Below are 19,025 nucleotides of genomic sequence, written 5' to 3'. Positions count from 1 at the left end.
CACACATCTCCAGAGACTGCAAGGACAGGATTATAAGAGACTACAAGGACAGGATCATAAGAGACTGCACACATCTCCAGAGACTTCAAGGACAGGATCATAAGAGACTACAAGGACAGGATCATAAGAGACTGCACACATCTCCAGAGACTGAAAGGACAGGATCATAAGAGACTACACACATCTCCAGAGACTGCAAGGACAGGATCATAAAAGACTACAAGGACAGGATCATAAAAGACTACAAGGACAGGATCATAAGAGACTGCAAGGACAGGATCATAAGAGACTGCAAGGACAGGATCATAAGAGACTGCAAGGACAGGATCATAAGAGACTACACACATCTCCAGAGACTGCAAGGACAGGATCATAAGAGACTACAAGGACAGGATCATAAGAGACTGCACACATCTCCAGAGACTGCAAGGACAGGATAATAAGAGACTACAAGGACAGGATCATAAGAGACTGCACACATCTCCAGAGACTGCAAGGACAGGATCATAAGAGACTACACACATCTCCAGAGACTGCAAGGACAGGATTATAAGAGACTACAAGGACAGGATCATAAGAGACTGCAAGGACAAGATAATAAGAGACTACAAGGACAGGATCATAAGAGACTACACACATCTCCAGAGACTGCAAGGACAGGATCATAAGAGACTACAAGGACAGGATCATAAGAGACTGCACACATCTCCAGAGACTGCAAGGACAGGATAATAAGAGACTACAAGGACAGGATCATAAGAGACTGCACACATCTCCAGAGACTGCAAGGACAGGATCATAAGAGACTACAAGGACAGGATCATAAGAGACTGCAAGGACAGGATCATAAGAGACTACAAGGACAGGATCATAAGAGACTGCACACATCTCCAGAGATTGCAAGGACAGGATCATAAGAAACTGCAAGGACAGGATAATAAGAGACTACAAGTACAGGATCATAAGAGACTGCACACATCTCCAGAGACTACAAGGAGAAGATCATAAGAGACTGCAAGGAGAAGATCATAAGAGACTGCTCTTGTCAGTAGAGAGCTCGGGGACGGGATCAGAGAGACGGCTGAGGAATAGAAGCGGAGAGGTCCCGCCCCATAGAGCGCTCATTCCACCCATCTACAGGGGAGACCGCATGGAGAAAGTGGGGGGAGGAGGGATCACATCATCACAATAACCGCTGGAGACATCCCAGTATAAATCAGGTGAGTCAGTGAGATTGGCACCCATTACTAGGAGAAGTGCCAACATTGTACCTACAATCCCAGAGAGAGCTGTGCACTGCCAGACCCACATCCAGAGAGTGTGGAGGTCTCCTGAGGGGGTCTCACCGGCAGTCACCATGGTTTGGATTAAGAGCGCCGCCATCCTCCTCCTCTCGGGTCGTCTCTCAGGTGAGTGTCTGAGATAATGAGCCCCCAATGTCCCCCCCAACCCTCCACACACCATACAATCTCCTCACTGCAAGAGATTTCCCTCTACCTGCATCTGGTATGTGCCCCCCAACTGCCACTGCCTGCATCTGGTATGTGCCCCCCCCCAATGCCACTACCTGCATCTGGTATGTGCCCCCCAACTGTCACTACCTGCATCAGGTGTGTGCCCCCCAACTGTCACTACCTGCATCAGGTGTGTGCCCCCCCAATGCCACTACCTGCATCTGGTATGTGCCCCCCCCCCCCCCAACTGCCACTACCTGCATCTGGTATGTGCCCCCCAACTGTCACTACCTGTCTGCTCAGTGTCAGTTAGTGATAAATTGTATCATTATCCTTTATGCAGTGAATACTTTGTTGCTCTCCTGGGATAGTACTGTACATCGTATATACAGTGCCTTGAAAAAGTATTCATACCCCTTGAAATTTCCCACATTTTTGCCATGTTACAACCAAAAACCTAAATATATTTTATTGGGATTTTATGTGATAGATCAACACAAAGTGGCTCATAATTGTGAAGTGGAAGGAAAATGATAAATGATACAAATAAATATGTGAAAAGTGTGGGGTACATTTGTATGGCGCCCCCCGGAGTCAATACTTTGTAGAACATCCTTTCCCTTGCCTTACAGCTGCAAGTCTTTTTGGGGATCTCTACCAGCTTTGCACATCTAGAGAGGACATTATTTGCCCATTCTTCTTTGTAAAATAGCTCAAGCTCTGTCAGATTGGATGGAGAACGTCTGTGAACAGCAATTTTCAAGTCTTGCCACAGATTCTCAATGTGATTTAGGTCTGAACTGTGACTGGGCCATTCTAACACATGAATATGCTTTGATCTAAACCATTCCATTGTAGCTCTGGCTGTATGTTTCGGGTCGTTGTCCTGCTGGAAGGTGAACCTCCGCCCCAGTCTCAAGTCTTTTGCAGACTCTAACAGGTTTTCTTCTAAGATTGTCCTGTATTTGTCTCCATCCATCTTCCCATCAACTCTGACCAGCTTCCCTGTCCCTGCTGAAGAAAAGCATCCCCACCACATGATGCTGCCACCACCATGTTTCACAGTGGGGATGGTGTGTTCAGGGTGATGTGCAGTGTTAGTTTTCCCCACACATAGCGTTTTACTTTTAGGCCAAATAGTTCAATTTTGGTCTCATCTGACCAGATCATCTTCTTCCACATGTTTGCTGTGTCCCCCACATGGCTTCTCACAAACTACAAACAGGACTTCTTATGACTTTCTTTCTCCAATGTCTTTCTTCTTGTCACTCTTCCATAAAGGTCAGATTTGTGGAGAACACGACTAATAGTTGTCCTGTGGACAGATTCTCCCACCTGAGCTGTGGATCTCTGCAGCTCCTCCAGAGTTACCATGGACCTCTTGGCTCTTCTCTGATGAATGTTCTCCTTGCCCGGCCGGTCAGTTTAGGTGGACAGCCATGTCTTGGTAGGTTTGCAGTTGTGCCATACTCTTTCCATTTTGCGATGATGGATTGAACAGAGCTCCATGAGATGTTCAAAGCTTGGGATGTTTTTTTTATAACCTAACCCTGCTTTATACTTCTCCACAACTTTATCCCTGACCTGTCCGGTGTGTTCCTTGGCCTTCATGATGTTGTTTGTTCACTAAGGTTCTCTAACAAACCTCTGAGGGCTTCACAAAACAGCTGTATTTATACTGAGATTAGATTACACACAGGTGGACTCTATTTACTAATTAGGTGACTTCTGAAGGCAATTGGTTCCACTAGATTTTAGTTAGGGGTAGCAGAGTAAAGGGGGCTGAATATAAATGTCCCCCCCACACACACACTTTTCACATATTTATTTGCATCATTTATCATTTTCCTTCCACTTCACAATTATGTGCCACTTTGTGTTGGTCTATCACATAAAATCCCAATAAAATACATTTATGTTTTTGGTTGTAACATGAGAAAAAGTGGAAAATTTCAAGGGGTATGAATACTTTTTCAAGGCACTGTATCAGTATGTAGTATTATACATTGTATCTATCTATGTGTCAGTATTATACATTGTATCTATGTATCGGTATGTAGTATTATACATTGTATCTCTGTGTGTATCGGTATGTAGTATTATACATTGTATCTATGTATCGGTATGTAGTATTATACATTGTATCTATAGTTGTGTATCGGTATGTAGTATTATACATTGTATCTATAGTTGTGTATCGGTATGTAGTATTATACATTGTATCTATAGTTGTGTATCGGTATGTAGTATTATACATTGTATCTATAGTTGTGTATCGGTATGTAGTATTATACATTGTATCTATAGTTGTGTATCGGTATGTAGTATTATACATTGTATCTATAGTTGTGTATCGGTATGTAGTATTATACATTGTATCCCTGTCAGTATGCAGTACAATGACTGTCAGTATGATAGTTGGACGAATGCCAGGCTGTGATTGGTGAGGAGGCGGGTCACATGACGGCGGCAGAGCAGGGAATCAGGGTGTTCCCGGGGAGAGAGGTGACAGAGCCGTCGAGTCACTTCAGGTACAACCATGAGATCCGCCACCGCCGAGAGGGGGGCCGAGGAGGAGAGCAGACGGCCAGGTAGGAAGGTGGAGGGGGGGGATTGGGGGAGGGGGTCTGGTTGGTTGGTAGGTTTACTAGAGGGAAATTTTCAGCACATTCCCCACTATCCTTCCTCTAGTTATGGAAGTTGAAGTTCTGATTGGACATTCCTGGGAGGTTATATAAATCTACAAAACGTGAATCGCATTGATCGATCTGTCTGAATTGGGTGTCACTGTTGTCTGATGGAGTCTTGGGAGGCCTTTATCCTGGGGTGCACCCCTCCCCCCCCAGGTGATTGTATGGGGGGGGTCAGTTGTTGGTGGAGTACATTGGATAAGGAGTGATAATTGTATGGTGATGAGGAATGTTTGTGGTGATTGGATTATTCCTCCCCCTGCAGGGGGCGGCCTCACCTCATTGTGAAGATAATGAATAGGAGTCTCACTCCCCCGCCTGAATTGTGTATATCACTTCCTATTTACACACTGCGGGGCCCCTTCACAGGTATCTGCATGCTGTGCGTGACCGACTGAGCGTTCCTGTTTATCCTATGCGGGGGGGGGGACCAATATCAAACTGATTGGCTTGAACTTTCCAAATGTATTGATCACTATTACCCCAATAAATCAGTGGGGGCCCCATAGACATCAGATCACTATTACCCCCGATGAGCCAGTGGGGCCCCAAAGACATCAGATCACTATTACCCCAATAAATCAGTGGGGCCCCAAAGACATCAGATCACTATTACCCCAATAAATCAGTGGGGGCCCCATAGACATCAGATCACTATTACCCCAATAAATCAGTGGGGGCCCCATAGACATCAGATCACTATTACCCCCGATGAGCCAGTGGGGCCCCAAAGACATCAGATCACTATTACCCCAATAAATCAGTGGGGCCCCATAGACATCAGATCACTATTACCCCAATAAATCAGTGGGGCCCCATAGACATCAGATCACTATTACCCCAATAAATCAATGGGGCCCCATAGACATCAGATCACTATTACCCCAATAAATCAGTGGGGCCCCATAGACATCAGATCACTATTACCCCAATAAATCAGTGAGGCCCCATAGACATCAGATCACTATTACCCCAATAAATCAGTGGGGCCCCATAGACATCAGATCACTATTACCCCAATAAATCAGTGGTGCCCCATAGACATCAGATCACTATTACCCCAATAAATCAGTGGGGCCCCATAGACATCAGATCACTATTACCCCAATAAATCAGTGGTGCCCCATAGACATCAGATCACTATTACCCCCGATGAGCCAGTGGGGCCCCAAAGACATCAGATCACTATTACCCCAGATGAGCCAGTGGGGCCCCACAGACATCAGATCACTATTACCCCAATAAATCAGTGGGGCCCCAAAGACATCAGATCACTATTACCCCCGATGAGCCAGTGGGGCCCCAAAGACGTCAGATCACTAATGGGGGTGGGGGGTTAGGGGCGCCTGCACTGGTTCCCTGTGCTCAATACTCCACCTATGACACCATCCCCTGAGTCCCCCCCACAACCCAATGTATTCTTCTGTTTTGTGTGGGTCTGGGGGTGGGTCTCCTGACCCCTGCTCTCAGTGCATTATTCCTGACCCCTGCTCTCAGTGCATTATTCCTGACCCCTGCTCACAGTGCGTTACTCCTGACCCCTGCTCTTAGTGCATTATTCCTGACCCCTGCTTTCAGTGCATGACTTACTCCTGACCCCTGCTCTCAGTGCATTATTCCTGACCCCTGCTCTCAGTGCATTATTCCTGACCCCTGCTCACAGTGCGTTACTCCTGACCCCTGCTCACAGTGCGTTACCCCTGACCCCTGCTTTCAGTGCATGACTTACTCCTGGCCCCTGCTTTCAGTGCATGACTTACTCCTGACCCCTGCTTTCAGTGCATGACTTACTCCTGACCCCTGCTTTCAGTGCATTACTTACTCCTGACCCCTGCTCTTAGTGCATTATTCCTTACCCCATCTTTCAGTGCATGACTTACTCCTGACCCCTGCTCTCAGTGCATTATTCCTGACCTCTGCTCACAGTGCGTTACTCCTGACCCCTGCTCACAGTGCGTTACTCCTGACCCCTGCTCACAGTGCGTTACTCCTGACCCCTGCTCACAGTGCGTTACCCCTGACCCCTGCTTTCAGTGCATGACTTACTCCTGACCCCTGCTCACAGTGCGTTACCCCTGACCCCTGCTTTCAGTGCATGACTTACTCCTGACCCCTGCTTTCAGTGCATGACTTACTCCTGACCCCTGCTTTCAGTGCATGACTTACTCCTGAACCCTGCTTTCAGTGCATTACTTACTCCTGACCCCTGCTCTTAGTGCATTATTCCTCACCCCATCTTTCAGTGCATGACTTACTCCTGACCCCTGCTCTCAGTGCATTATTCCTGACCCTTGCTCACAGTGCGTTACTCCTGACCCCTGCTCACAGTGCGTTACTCCTGACCCCTGCTCACAGTGCGTTACCCCTGACCCCTGCTTTCAGTGCCTGACTTACTCCTGACCCCTGCTTTCAGTGCCTGACTTACTCCTGACCCCTGCTTTCAGTGCATTACTTACTCCTGACCCCTGCTCTTAGTGCATTATTCCTTACCCCATCTTTCAGTGCATGACTTACTCCTGACCCCTGCTCTCAGTGCATTATTCCTGACCTCTGCTCACAGTGCGTTACTCCTGACCCCTGCTCACAGTGCGTTACTCCTGACCCCTGCTCACAGTGCGTTACCCCTGACCCCTGCTCACAGTGCGTTACCCCTGACCCCTGCTTTCAGTGCATGACTTACTCCTGACCCCTGCTTTCATTGCATGACTTACTCTTGATTCCGGCTCTCTGTGCATTACTCCTGACCCCTGTTCTCAGTGCGTTACTTCTGACCCCTGTTCTCAGTGCGTTACTCCTGACCCCTGCTTTCAGTGCATGACTTACTCTTGACCCCTGCTTTCATTGCATGACTTACTCTTGACCCCTGCTTTCATTGCATGACTTACTCTTGATCCCTGCTCTCTGTGCGTTACTCCTGACCCCTACTCTTGGTGCATTACTTATTTCTTACCCCCTGTTCTTAGTGCATTACTTACTCCTGACCCCTGCTCTCAGTGCGTTACTCCTGACCCCTGCTCTCAGTGCGTTACTCCTGACCCCTGCTTTCAGTGCATTACTTACTCCTGACCCTTGCTCTTGGTGCATTACTTATTTCTTACCCCTGTTCTTAGTGCATGACTTACTCCTGACCCCTGTACTCTGTTACTTCCTCCCGACCCCTGCTCTCTGTGCGTTACTTCCTCCCGACCCCTGCTCTCTGTGCGTTACTTCCTCCTGACCCCTGCTCTCTGTGCGTTACTTCCTCCCGACCCCTGCTCTCTGTGCGTTACTTCCTCCCGACCCCTGCTCTCTGTCCCGACCCCTGCTCTCTGTGCGTTACTTCCTCCCGACCCCTGCTCTCTGTGCGTTACTTCCTCCCGACCCCTGCTCTCTGTGCGTTACTTCCTCCCGGCCCCTGCTCTCTGTGCGTTACTTCCTCCCGACCCCTGCTCTCTGTGCGTTACTTCCTCCTGGCCCCTGCTCTCTGTGCGTTACTTCCTCCCGGCCCCTGCGTTCTGTGCGTTACTTCCTCCTGACCCTGCTCTCTGTGCGTTACTTCCTCCTGACCCTGCTCTCTGTGCGTTACTTCCTCCCGACCCCTGCTCTCTTTGCGTTACTTCCTCCCGACCCCTGGTCTCTGTGCGTTACTTCCTCCCGACCCCTGGTCTCTGTGCGTTACTTCCTCCCGACCCCTGGTCTCTGTGCGTTACTTCCTCCCGACCCTGGTCTCTGTGCGTTACTTCCTCCCGACCCCTGGTCTCTGTGCGTTACTTACTCCTGACCCCTGGGACATCTTTCAAAACAATTATTAAAACTCAACGCAGTCTCACAAGTGTGTGTGCAGATTGTTTGTCTATAGTTTGGTATGAACAGCTCTTACATAAGAATATCCGGCCCACCAATCCATCATCCTCCCAGTCACTCCGCCTCTCCATCCCTCAGCACCCCCTCCCCCGTGGTCCATGATGGGGGGGGTCACTACACACGTGTGCAGTCACACACAGGACACAAAACACGGAGATCCCGGGGCAGCACAGAACACACGTGTGGCCCATCTGGGCGCAGTTCCAATCACACCCTCCACACGTGAAGACATGCGAGGGGTGCGGCCGCGGTAATCGAGGGCTGTGCAGACTCTCACCACATATTTATACTCTTCCTGCCACCGGGGAATCTTACATAACTCTCCCTCTAATTATTGTTATTATCATTCGATGTCTGCTCTCATCTCTCTACACCTCTGGAATGTTCAACACCGGCCCCCGTATTCTAGATGTGGCCCCATTAGGGGTTCATAAATGTAATATATCACAACACCGACCCCCGTATTCTAGATGTGGCCCTACCCGTGACCCTGAATTCTAGATGTGGCCTTATCGGTGGTTCATACATATAATCTATCACAACACCGGCCCCTGTATTCTAGATGTGGCCCTACCCATGACCCTGAATTCTAGATGTGGCCCCATTAGGGGTTCATACATACAATACATCACAACACTGGCCCCCGTATTCTAGATGTGGCCCTACCCGTGACCCCGAATTCTAGATCTGGCCTTATTGGGGGTTCATATATAGAATATATCACAACACCGGCCCCCGTATTCTAGATGTGGACTAACCGTGACCCCAAATTCTAGATGTGGTCTTATCGGGGGTTCATACATATAACATATCACAACACCGGCCCCCGTATTCTAGATGTGGCCCTATCGGGAAGTTCATACCTATATCACAACACCGGTTGCCGCTTGGCTTTGAGCGGGGCTGCCCATGGTTTATTGGTATCCCCGAATCCGGCTCCATCTTGGTTTTGCCTGGCCATAGTCTGGTTTTTGTATAGATTGTATTTCTCTTCTAACCCCCCGGCCTTATGCTTTTCAACATTTCTTTTCATCCGCCATGATTATCTGGAGCACAGGCCAATTCGTCATCGCTGCAAGTGAAAAGAGGAGAAACCGGAATGTCCTCATTGTGTCTGTTGAGCCGTCAAACCTTTCCTTTAAGGTCATCATCTGGGTTGGTCACATGAGCGGTATGGTGGCCACTGTTTTCTATGGGGAACATGATTCCTGATTGAATGCTCAGCAATTTCTAGGACCATTGTGGTGGAATTCCATTGTTCAGTCCTAAATAACAATCCGACCGCGGGCCTCCCCCTGAATTTAGTGCCTGGCTTGGTGAAATGTTCAGTATGGGGGTCGTTCAGTTTTCTATTGAGGAACAAGAATCCTGATTAAACACCCAGCCAATCTGGGACCAAGCCAGGCACAAGATTTAGGGGGGAGACCGTGACTGGTGTGTTAACGAGGACTGAGCTATGGAATTTCACCACATTGGTTCTAGAAAATTGCTGGGAGTTCAGTCAGGATTCCCAACTGAACTTCCAGCAGTTTTCCAGAACCAATGCGGTGGAATTCCATCATTCAGTGTCCTCATTACCAAACTGACTGTGGCCCTCCCCCTAAATCTAGTTCCTGGCTTGGTCACATGACCAGTGGGGGGGGAGATTCTGCTTTCTATTGGGAAACACAATTCCTGATTGAACACCCAGCAATCTCCACCAATATGGTAGAATTCCATCCCTCATTCCTTGTCTGTCCAATCATTAGGTGTCGGGGCGATGGAGGTTTTTTTAGGAAGGAGATGAGACTTTCCCCCTTCATAACTTTTTATGTAGCTCCATCTTTCTAGAATTAGAATACTACCAACTGTCTATGTCCATCCAGTGTCCGTAACAAAAAAAAGTCCCTGTGGATTAAGACAGGGGTTTTCAAACTATGACCCTCTAGTTGTTCAGGAACTACAATTCCCATCATGCCTAGTCATGTCTGTGAAAGTCAGTTTTACAATGCCTCATGGGATGAGTTGTTCCGCAACAGCCGGAGGGCCGTAGTTTCAAGATTCTGGATTAGGATGACGCACATACACTGATCCCACTTTGATATTCCGACCAGACCCCTATCCAGTATTTGAGGACACCTTCTCCCTTCTTGCACCAGCCAACATGCCCTCACCATTGGGAGGGATTCTTCCAGGAGGTTTGCAAAGCCCCAATAGAAAAGTCCATTGAAGGCGTTGTAAACCCTTGTGTTTTTTCACCTTAATGCATCCTATGCATTAAGGTGAAAAAACACCTGGCAGTGTACAGCCCCCAGCCCCCCGTTTTACTTACCTAAGCCCTGTATTTCCCTCGACGGAGATGCGCTGTCCCTCTCTGCACGGGGTCCCAGCTCTTGGTTGGATAGATTGATAGCAGAGCAGCCATTGGATCCCGCTGCTGTCAATCAAATCCAATGACGCGGGCACCAGGGGGGGTCGAGTCCTACATTCGGGGTCTATGGACGCTGAATGCTGGACTTGGGAGCGCGCCCACATGGTAACCCCCCTCTGGGAGAGCGCTTCTCCTAGGGGATTATCTGATGTGGGGAGGAGCCGCGAGAGCCACCGGGGGACCCCAGAAGTCGAGGATCGCGGCCACACTGTGCAAAACGAACTGCACAGTGGAGGTAAGTATGACATGTTTGTTATTTAAAAAAAAAAAAAATTGAAGCTTTACAATCACTTTAAATCTATTAATCTGATGTTCACCGATGTTTTCCAGCTAAATGACAATGTAAACAATTGGCCAGAGATCCCAGGAGATGCCACAGACCAAGTATTTGGCCCATGTGTTTCCTAGGATCCCCGATGCTGTGTTTACAGTACAGCAGAGCCGGAGGCTGAACGGGTGACTATCCGAAAATGGCTGCAATAGTTCGGTAGTTCCATGAATAGGTTGGGCTTGCCAGGTTCAACCTGAACCCCGATCTCCATCCCTAACCTCCTCACCTAACTAGACCCTGGATTGCTTTTACAAGCAGCGGATGGGGACGTCCCCCCCTTTGCCGCTTTCCGTGGCTTTCTCAGCCTCTCCCATCCCAACGGGAGACCCGAGTGACCAGTCGGCACGTCCACCAGCTGGTCGGAGAGCTGAACAAAGCCTGGATCGCATTTGATCGGCTGTTCATGATAGTAACCCGGAAGTAACGTCCTAAAATCACTTCCAATTTAGCCGAATGTCAACGCCACCATTTTTAAAAAATCAAAAGTGTTAAACACCGATCTTGGTGTTTCGAATGCTTTTAAGGGCAGAGGAGGGATTTGGGGTCTTATAGACACCAGATCTCTCCATAAAGAGGACCTGTCACTGCGTATTACTGTAACAAGGATGTTTACATTCCTTGTGCATAGACAAGTGTAACGCTTATAGATTTAAAAACTTATATAGAGTTATAAGAGTGAAAAAAAGTCTATGTCGATCGACAATAAATACAAAATACAAAATATGACAAATTAACAAATAAAGTCTCTGATGTTCTTCAGGTGTTTTTTAGACTGAAAGAGGCTGATGTTAGTCCAAAAAAGTATATAATTCCTTATTCACCACGTGGGTAACGCATGCAAAGATGTGATGGACCCTCCACATAGAGAAAAAGTGAAGGCTTACCAGAAGGATTGAACTCATAAGAACGTACGTTCAATGAGTCAATCTAGCTTGTAGCCCCAACAGGCAATCAAAAGGAAGGACCTCACGATTAGATGGCGACAAAACTCCAAAACATATCCAGACTCCTGACGGAACTTTAGAATGGATGGCAGACCTTCCCATAGATCATCTTCATAATGTCTTCCAAAGCAATAAATATTGACAGCAATAAAAGTAATACATTTTTTTTTTATGTAAATTTTTTATTTTTTTTTTAACATTTATAATAACTAAAAAAAAATTCAGGTGCCCCCGTCTCTGTTCGCGCGCAAAGGCGAAAGCGCGCATCAGTCCCACACGCAGGCAAACAGCGATCACCCCACAAGTGAGATATCCCCATGAATGACAGATCATGGGCAGTAAATCTAGCTCCAGACCTCCCCTGTAAAGCTAAAGTGATAACCTGTAAAGGCTTTTAAAGTGCCACCTATAAATAGTAAATATTACGTCGCTTGTGCACGGGCGTGCGCAATTTTAAAGCGTGACATGTTTGGTATCTATTTACTCGGCTTAACCTCATCTTTTATATTTTACAAAAACATTGGGTTATATACTGTGGTTTTTTTGCACTAAAATTCAAAAAAGTGTATTTTTTTCCCCCAAAAAAATGCGTTTAAAAAAACGCTACACATGATGTGTGATGTAAAAAAAAAGCAATAACCATCAATTTATTCTCCAGGGCCTCTGCTTTAATAAAATATATAATGTTTGGGGGTTTGAAGTAATTTTCTAGCAAGAAACACTGATTGTTACTTGTGAACAAAAAAAGTGAAAAAATGTCCCGTTCTGGATGTGGATGTGGATGTATGTAGCAGGGTGAACCTCCAGATGAAGACACCAACGGAAATAAAAACTTGACAGAGGATGTGACCCCTCACCACTCCATCTTAAGACGTGGACTTTAAATTAGCTGTTGTTGTGATGGCAAAGGCCACCTGCCACCGGCAGATCCCAGGTCTCCATGGAATTTGACGATGGCGCACTGACCTGTATGCACATCCCACAATGCAATGCTGCAACCAGAGAGACTAGCAGAGTGGCACCCAACGCAGTGCGTTGTGGGATCTGTTTTAGACCTACACTCGACTTTTTGGAAAAGCTCCAGATCTACAGAGAAGCTCTTCCAGGACAGCTCTGGGGCCCCATTGACGTTCACCGGCAGGGTCAACTGGGCAGGTGATGTCATCATTTGCCAAAAGGAAGTCAGGACAGTTTCCTTTTAATGTTGAGAATCTGCAGTTTACTTTTTCTTACTATAAATTGTAAAAGTTTGCACGTTTTTAAACTCCTTTTTTTATATGATTTTTAGCTACTAAAATAGAAATCTTAAACATTTCACGCGGGTCACCCATACTCAGTTTGCAAGGCTTTTTGATATGAGAAGGTCCAATGTTTCCTTCATGCTGAATGTAAGCAAATGACCAGTCCAATCTGATCTCTTCCATCCAATTCTTCCGAAAGACCCAGAATTCCCTGGGGCACACATTCTGAGCTCAGGCCCATCCCATCCCCATGTTTTCAACCAATCGTCTCCTTTGTCAGGCACCTGGCCATGCCCCCATCAGTCAAGGCTCTCTTTCCCTGGGGGGGTGGTCAAGAGGCCTTCATTAGTTGCTGTCTGGAAGTGGTAGAAAAGAGGCCATAGCCTAAGACAGTGATAGCAAACCTTGGCACCCCAGATGTTTTGGAACTACATTTCCCATGATGTTCAACTACGCTGCAGAGTGCATGAGCATCATGGGAAATGTAGTTCCAAAACATCTGGGGTGCCAAGGTTCTCCATCACTGGCCTAAGATAACCCAAAATAAGTTTTAAAAATGTAGTTATTATTCTGAAAGTAATGACCACATTAGCTTCCCGGATGATCCTCTGTTATTTTTAGATCTCCAGCACAATCTAAGCTGTGCCCAGCCTAAAATCCGCCCAGGCAGACAGGATAATGACAGGCGGATTTATTGTCAATATCTTGTTTATGAAGAGTGGAGGGCGAGGCCGGCACCCCCAAGGCGTGAGGAGACGCTGAACTGACTCATCTCTGTCTAATTGATGTTAATTAATGCAATCCCATTATTATAATAAGGCTCCTCCCACTCTGCCCTCCACTAACAATCTATTTGTAGATCTACGTCAGTCCCTCTGCCAGCCCTGGATATCCCAGACTTCTGGGGTTCTGGAGATTCACCCCTGGTCTATGGAAGTCTTTCTTCAGGCCATGCATGTTACAATCCCATTACTATAATAAGGCTCCTCCCATACTGCCCTCCATGCAAGCCTATTATTTCTAGATCTATCTCGATGGCCCCACCACCGACCCTGGGCCTCTTAAACGTCTTTTTTTTGGAGGTTCATCCCTGGTCTATGGAAATGTCTCCTCCAGCAATCGTACAGTTTGCAATCTCAGTATTATAAAAACACCCCTTCCACACTGCCCTCTATACACAATCAATTTGTAGATCTACCTTGGCCCCACCACTGGTCTTTGGCTTCCTGAATGGCTGGATGCTGGAGGTTCACCCCTGGTCTATGGAAGTGTCTCCTCCTTCAGTAATACACATTATGATCCCATTATTATAATAGGGCTCCTCCCACTCTGCCCTCCACTAACAATCTATTTGTAGATGTGGCTCGGCCTCACCACTGGCCCTGGATCTCCTACACTTTTGGGCTTCTGGCAGTTCACCCCTGGTCTATGAAAGTGCCTCCTCAGGCCATACACATTACAATCCTATTATTCCAATAAGGCTCCTCCCACTCTGCAATCCATACACAATCTTTTTACAGATCTACCTCGGCCCCACCACCAGCCCTCAACCTCCCAATCTTTAGGTGTTTTGGAGGTTCATCCCTGGTCTATGGAAGGGTCTGCTCCTCCAGTAATATGCATTATGATCCTATTATTGTATTAAGGCTCCTCGCACACTTCCCTCCATACACAATCTATTTATTAATTTATCTCGGCACCCACCACCGGCCCTGGACCTCCCAAACGTCTGGGTTATGGAGGTTCACCCCTGGTCTATGGAAGTGTCTTCTTCTCCAGTAATACATATTATGATCCCGTTATTATAATAAGGCTCCTCCCACCCTGCCCTCCATGCACAATCTATTTATAGATCTACCTCTGCCTGACCACCGGCCATGGGCTTCCCACACTTCTGGGTTCTGACGGTTCACCCTGGTCTATAGAAATGTCTCCTCCTCCAGTAATACACATTGCAATCTCATTATTACAATAAGGCTCCTCCCACCCTGCCCTTCATACACAATCTATTTATAAATCTACCTCTGCCCCACCACAAGCCCTGGGCTTCCCAAACTTCTGGGGTTCTAGAGGTTCACTACTCCTCTAAGGAAGTGTCTCCTTCGCTGGTAATACACATTACAATCTCATTGTACAGTGGGTTGACCAAACCTTGGCAGTGGCCTGAACAAAGCTTGTACAATCACATAACAATAACATGTGGTCTGATGACCCAATCTAGACTCTGCAATTGTGCCTGATTTTAGAGAAAGGTGACCAGTCTGTACATCTTCACAAATATATGGTGCAAATGTCCTCCAGATAACTTCTGTCTGGCCAATCTCAGAGGAATAGTAGATAGGTTGAAATTGTCCCCTTCATTGACGTAACCAGGAAATGTCTCTGTGTTTTATGAGGAATGTTATCTATTTGGTGGTCCTGAGAATGGTGATGGGAGAATGTTATCTGCTTGGTGGTCTCAGGAATAGTGATGGGGAATGTTTTCTGCTTGGTGGTCTCAGGAATACTGATGGGGAATATTATCTGCTTGATGGTCTTTGGAATGGTCTGCTTGGTGGTCTCAGGAATAGTGATGGGGAATGTTATCTGCTTGGTGGTCTCAGGAATACTGATGGGGAATATTATCTGCTTGATGGTCTTTGGAATGGTCTGCTTGGTGGTCTCAGGAATAGTGATGGGGGAATGTTATCTGTTTGGTGGTCTCGGAAATGGTGATGAGGGAATATTATCTGCTTGGTGGTCCTAGAAATAGTGATGGGGGAATTTTATCTGTTTGGCAGTCTTAGATATAGTGATGGGGAATATTATTGGTGGTCTCAGAAATGTCAATGGGGGAATATTATCTGCTTGCTGGTCCTGGGAATGGTGATGGGGGAATGTTATCTGTTTGGCCGGTGCCAGGAATGCTGACAGGGTAAAATTATCTCACTGCCCATCCTAGGAACATTATCTCACTGCTGGTCCTGGCAATGTTATGTGTTCTCCAGGTAATCTCTCTGGAAGTCTCACTTTGCGTTCTCTAACATGATGAGTGTTTTTGTTTTCTCTGTGAAGTCTTCCTCATTCCTCCCGTGTTGGAACATGTCGTCCATAGACATTCCACACGTGAGCATGTACATGAGGTACCGTACAGAGAGAGGGCGTGGCCTACTGTGTGTTGTGTGTGTATACAGCGTGTCGGATGTATTGACTGTACACATGTGTCTATAGAAGACTCAGCACTCACACATGAGAGCTCAGAACTCTGCACTGCCGTAGACCTGAACTGACGTCTCTCTGTATGTCTCTGGTGTCAGGTGTGGAGATGGTGACCGAAGAGGGGAGCGACTGGCTCACCCAACTCTTACGGGAGGTCCAACTTGAACAGTTCTACAAGAGGATCCGCGATGAGCTCAATGTCACCCGACCGGGACACTTCGACTTTGTCAAACCTTTCGACCTGGACAATATCGGGATGGGGAGACCAGGTGAGAGAGGAGCAGCCTTACCATAAATATACTGTGTATACTCGGAGATCTGACATACAGTACTGTCACTGGCTTGTCATATGTGGAGTACTGTCACTGGGGGGGGGGGGTCATATGTGGAGTACTGTCACTGGGGGGGGGGGGTCATATGTGGAGTACTGTCACTGGAGGGGGTCATATGTGTAGTACTGTCACTGGGGGGTCATATGTGGAGTACTGTCACTGGAGGGGGTCATATGTGGAGTACTGTCACTGGGGGGGGTCATATGTGGAGTACTGTCACTGGAGGGGGTCATATGTGTAGTACTGTCACTGGGGGGTCATATGTGGAGTACTGTCACTGGAGGGGGTCATATGTGTAGTACTGTCACTGGGGGGTCATATGTGGAGTACTGTCACTGGAGGGGGTCATATGTGTAGTACTGTCACTGGGGGGTCATATGTGGAGTACTGTCACTGGAGGGGGTCATATGTGGAGTACTGTCACTGGGGGGGGTCATATGTGGAGTACTGTCACTGGAGGGGGTCATATGTGTAGTACTGTCACTGGGGGGTCATATGTGGAGTACTGTCACTGGAGGGGGTCATATGTGTAGTACTGTCACTGGGGGGTCATATGTGGAGTACTGTCACTGGAGGGGGTCATATGTGTAGTACTGTCACTGGGGGGTCATATGTGTAGTACTGTCACTGGGGGGGTTATATGTGGAGTACTGTCACTGGCTTGTCATATGTGGAGTACTGTCACTGGGGGGGGGGTCATATGTGGAGTACTGTCACTGGGGGGTCATATGTGGAGTACTGTCACTGGGGGGGGGTTATATGTTGAGTACTGTCACTGGGGGGGGGGTTATATGTGGAGTACTGTCACTGGCTTGTCATATGTGGAGTACTGTCACTGGGGGGGGAGTCATATGTGGAGTACTATCACTGGAGGGGGTCATATGTGGAGTACTGTCACTGGAGGGGGTCATATGTGGAGTACTGTCACTGGAGGGGGTCATATGTGGAGTACTCTCACTGGGGGGTCATATGTGGAGTACTGTCACTGGCTTGTCATATGTGGAGTACTGTCACTGGGGGGGGTCATATGTGGAGTACTCTCACTGGGGGGTCATATGTTGAGTACTGTCACTGGGGGGGGGGGGGGTCATATGTGGAGTACTCTCACTGGGGGGTCATATGTTGAGTACTGTCACTGGGGGGGTCATATGTGGAGTACTGTCACTGACTGGCCATATGTGGAGTACTGTCACTGGCCAGCCATATGTGTAGTACTGTCATTGGAGGGTCATATATGTAGTACTGTCACTGGAGGGTCATATGTGTAGTCCTGTCACTAGCCGGCCATATGTGGGGTACCATCACTAGCCGGCCATATGTGGGGTACCATCACTAGCCGGCCATATGTGGAGTACTGTTACTGGCCAGATATATGTGAAGCATTATCCGGTCATAAGTAGAGTACTGTCACTGGAGGGTGATATGTGAAGTACTGTCACTTGCCGGTCATATGTAGAGTATTGACACAGCAGGGTCATATGTAGAATACTGTCACTGGAGGGTCATATGTAGAGTACTGTCACTGGAGGGTCATATGTAGAGTACTGTCACTGTTCCATCATACAGTATCTCACAAAAGTGAGTACACCCCTCACATTTTTGTAAATATTTTATTCTATCTTTTCATGTGACAACACTGAAGAAATGACACTTTGCTACAATGTAAAGTAGTGAGTGTACAGCTTGTATAACAGTGTAAATTTGCTGTCCCCTCAAAATAACTCAACACACAGCCATTAATGTCTAAACCGCTGGCAACAAAATTGAGTACACCCCTAAGTAAAAATGTCCAAATTGGGCCCAAATGGCAATATTTTGTGTGGCCACCATTATCTTCCAGTGCTGCCTTAACCCTCTTGGGCATGGAGTTCACCAGAGCTTCACAGGTTGCCACTGGAGTCCTCTTCTACTCCTCCATGACAACATCACAGAGCTGGTGGATGTTAGAGACCTTGTGCTCCTCCACCTTCCGTTTGAGGATGTCCCACAGATGCTTAATAGGGTTTAGGTCTGGAGACATGCTTGGCCAGTCCATCACCTTTACCCTCAGCTTCTTTAGCAAGGCAGTGGTCATCTTTGAGGTGTGTTTGGGGTCATTATCATGTTGGAATACTGCCCTGCTGCCCAGTCTCTGAAGGGAGGGGATCATGCTCTGCTTCAGTATGTCACTGACAGGCTGACCCCCCATCCCTTCAACCTCTGCAGCAATGCTGGCAGCACTCATACGTCTATTTCCCAAAGACAACCTCTGGATATGACGCTGAGCACGTGCGCTCAACTGCTTTGGTCGACCATGGAGAGGCCTGTTCTGAGTGGAACCTGTCCTGTTATACCGCTGTATGGTCCTGGCCACTGTGCTGCAGCTTAGTTTCAGGGTCTTGGCAATCTTCCTATAGCCTAGGCCATCCTTATGTAGAGCAACATATCTTTCTTCAGATTCTCAGAGTGTTCTTTGCCATGAGGTGCCATGTTGAGCTTCCAGTGACCAGTATGAGAGAGTGAGAGCGATAACACCAAATTTAACACATCTGCTGCCCATTCACACCTGAGCCCTTGTAACACTAACGAGTCACATGACACCG

The 19,025-nt window shown here is 47.5% G+C and overlaps 1 protein-coding gene across 3 annotated transcripts in view; it reads left to right on the top strand.

Annotated features, from left to right (window-relative positions):
• Nucleotides 1-999: 999 nt before the first annotated feature.
• LOC141133833 (activated CDC42 kinase 1-like) overlaps nucleotides 1,000-19,025 on the top strand; it is a 30,856-nt gene continuing 12,830 nt past the window's right edge. Inside the window, exons 1-2 of one of the 3 annotated variants that reach the window (XM_073623404.1) lie at nucleotides 1,000-1,220; nucleotides 16,210-16,380. In XM_073623404.1, coding sequence (XP_073479505.1) covers nucleotides 16,218-16,380 — 163 coding nt within the window. In that variant the 5' untranslated portion in view covers nucleotides 1,000-1,220; nucleotides 16,210-16,217. The other 2 variants (XM_073623402.1, XM_073623401.1) reach the window with 2 other exon arrangements.

This window comes from Aquarana catesbeiana, linkage group LG03, assembly GCF_042186555.1.
Source record: "Aquarana catesbeiana isolate 2022-GZ linkage group LG03, ASM4218655v1, whole genome shotgun sequence".
In the NCBI taxonomy this organism is placed as follows: Eukaryota; Metazoa; Chordata; class Amphibia; order Anura; family Ranidae; genus Aquarana; species Aquarana catesbeiana.
The sequence above is the reverse complement of the archived record's forward strand: the minus strand, read 5'-3'. Positions and strand labels throughout refer to the sequence as shown.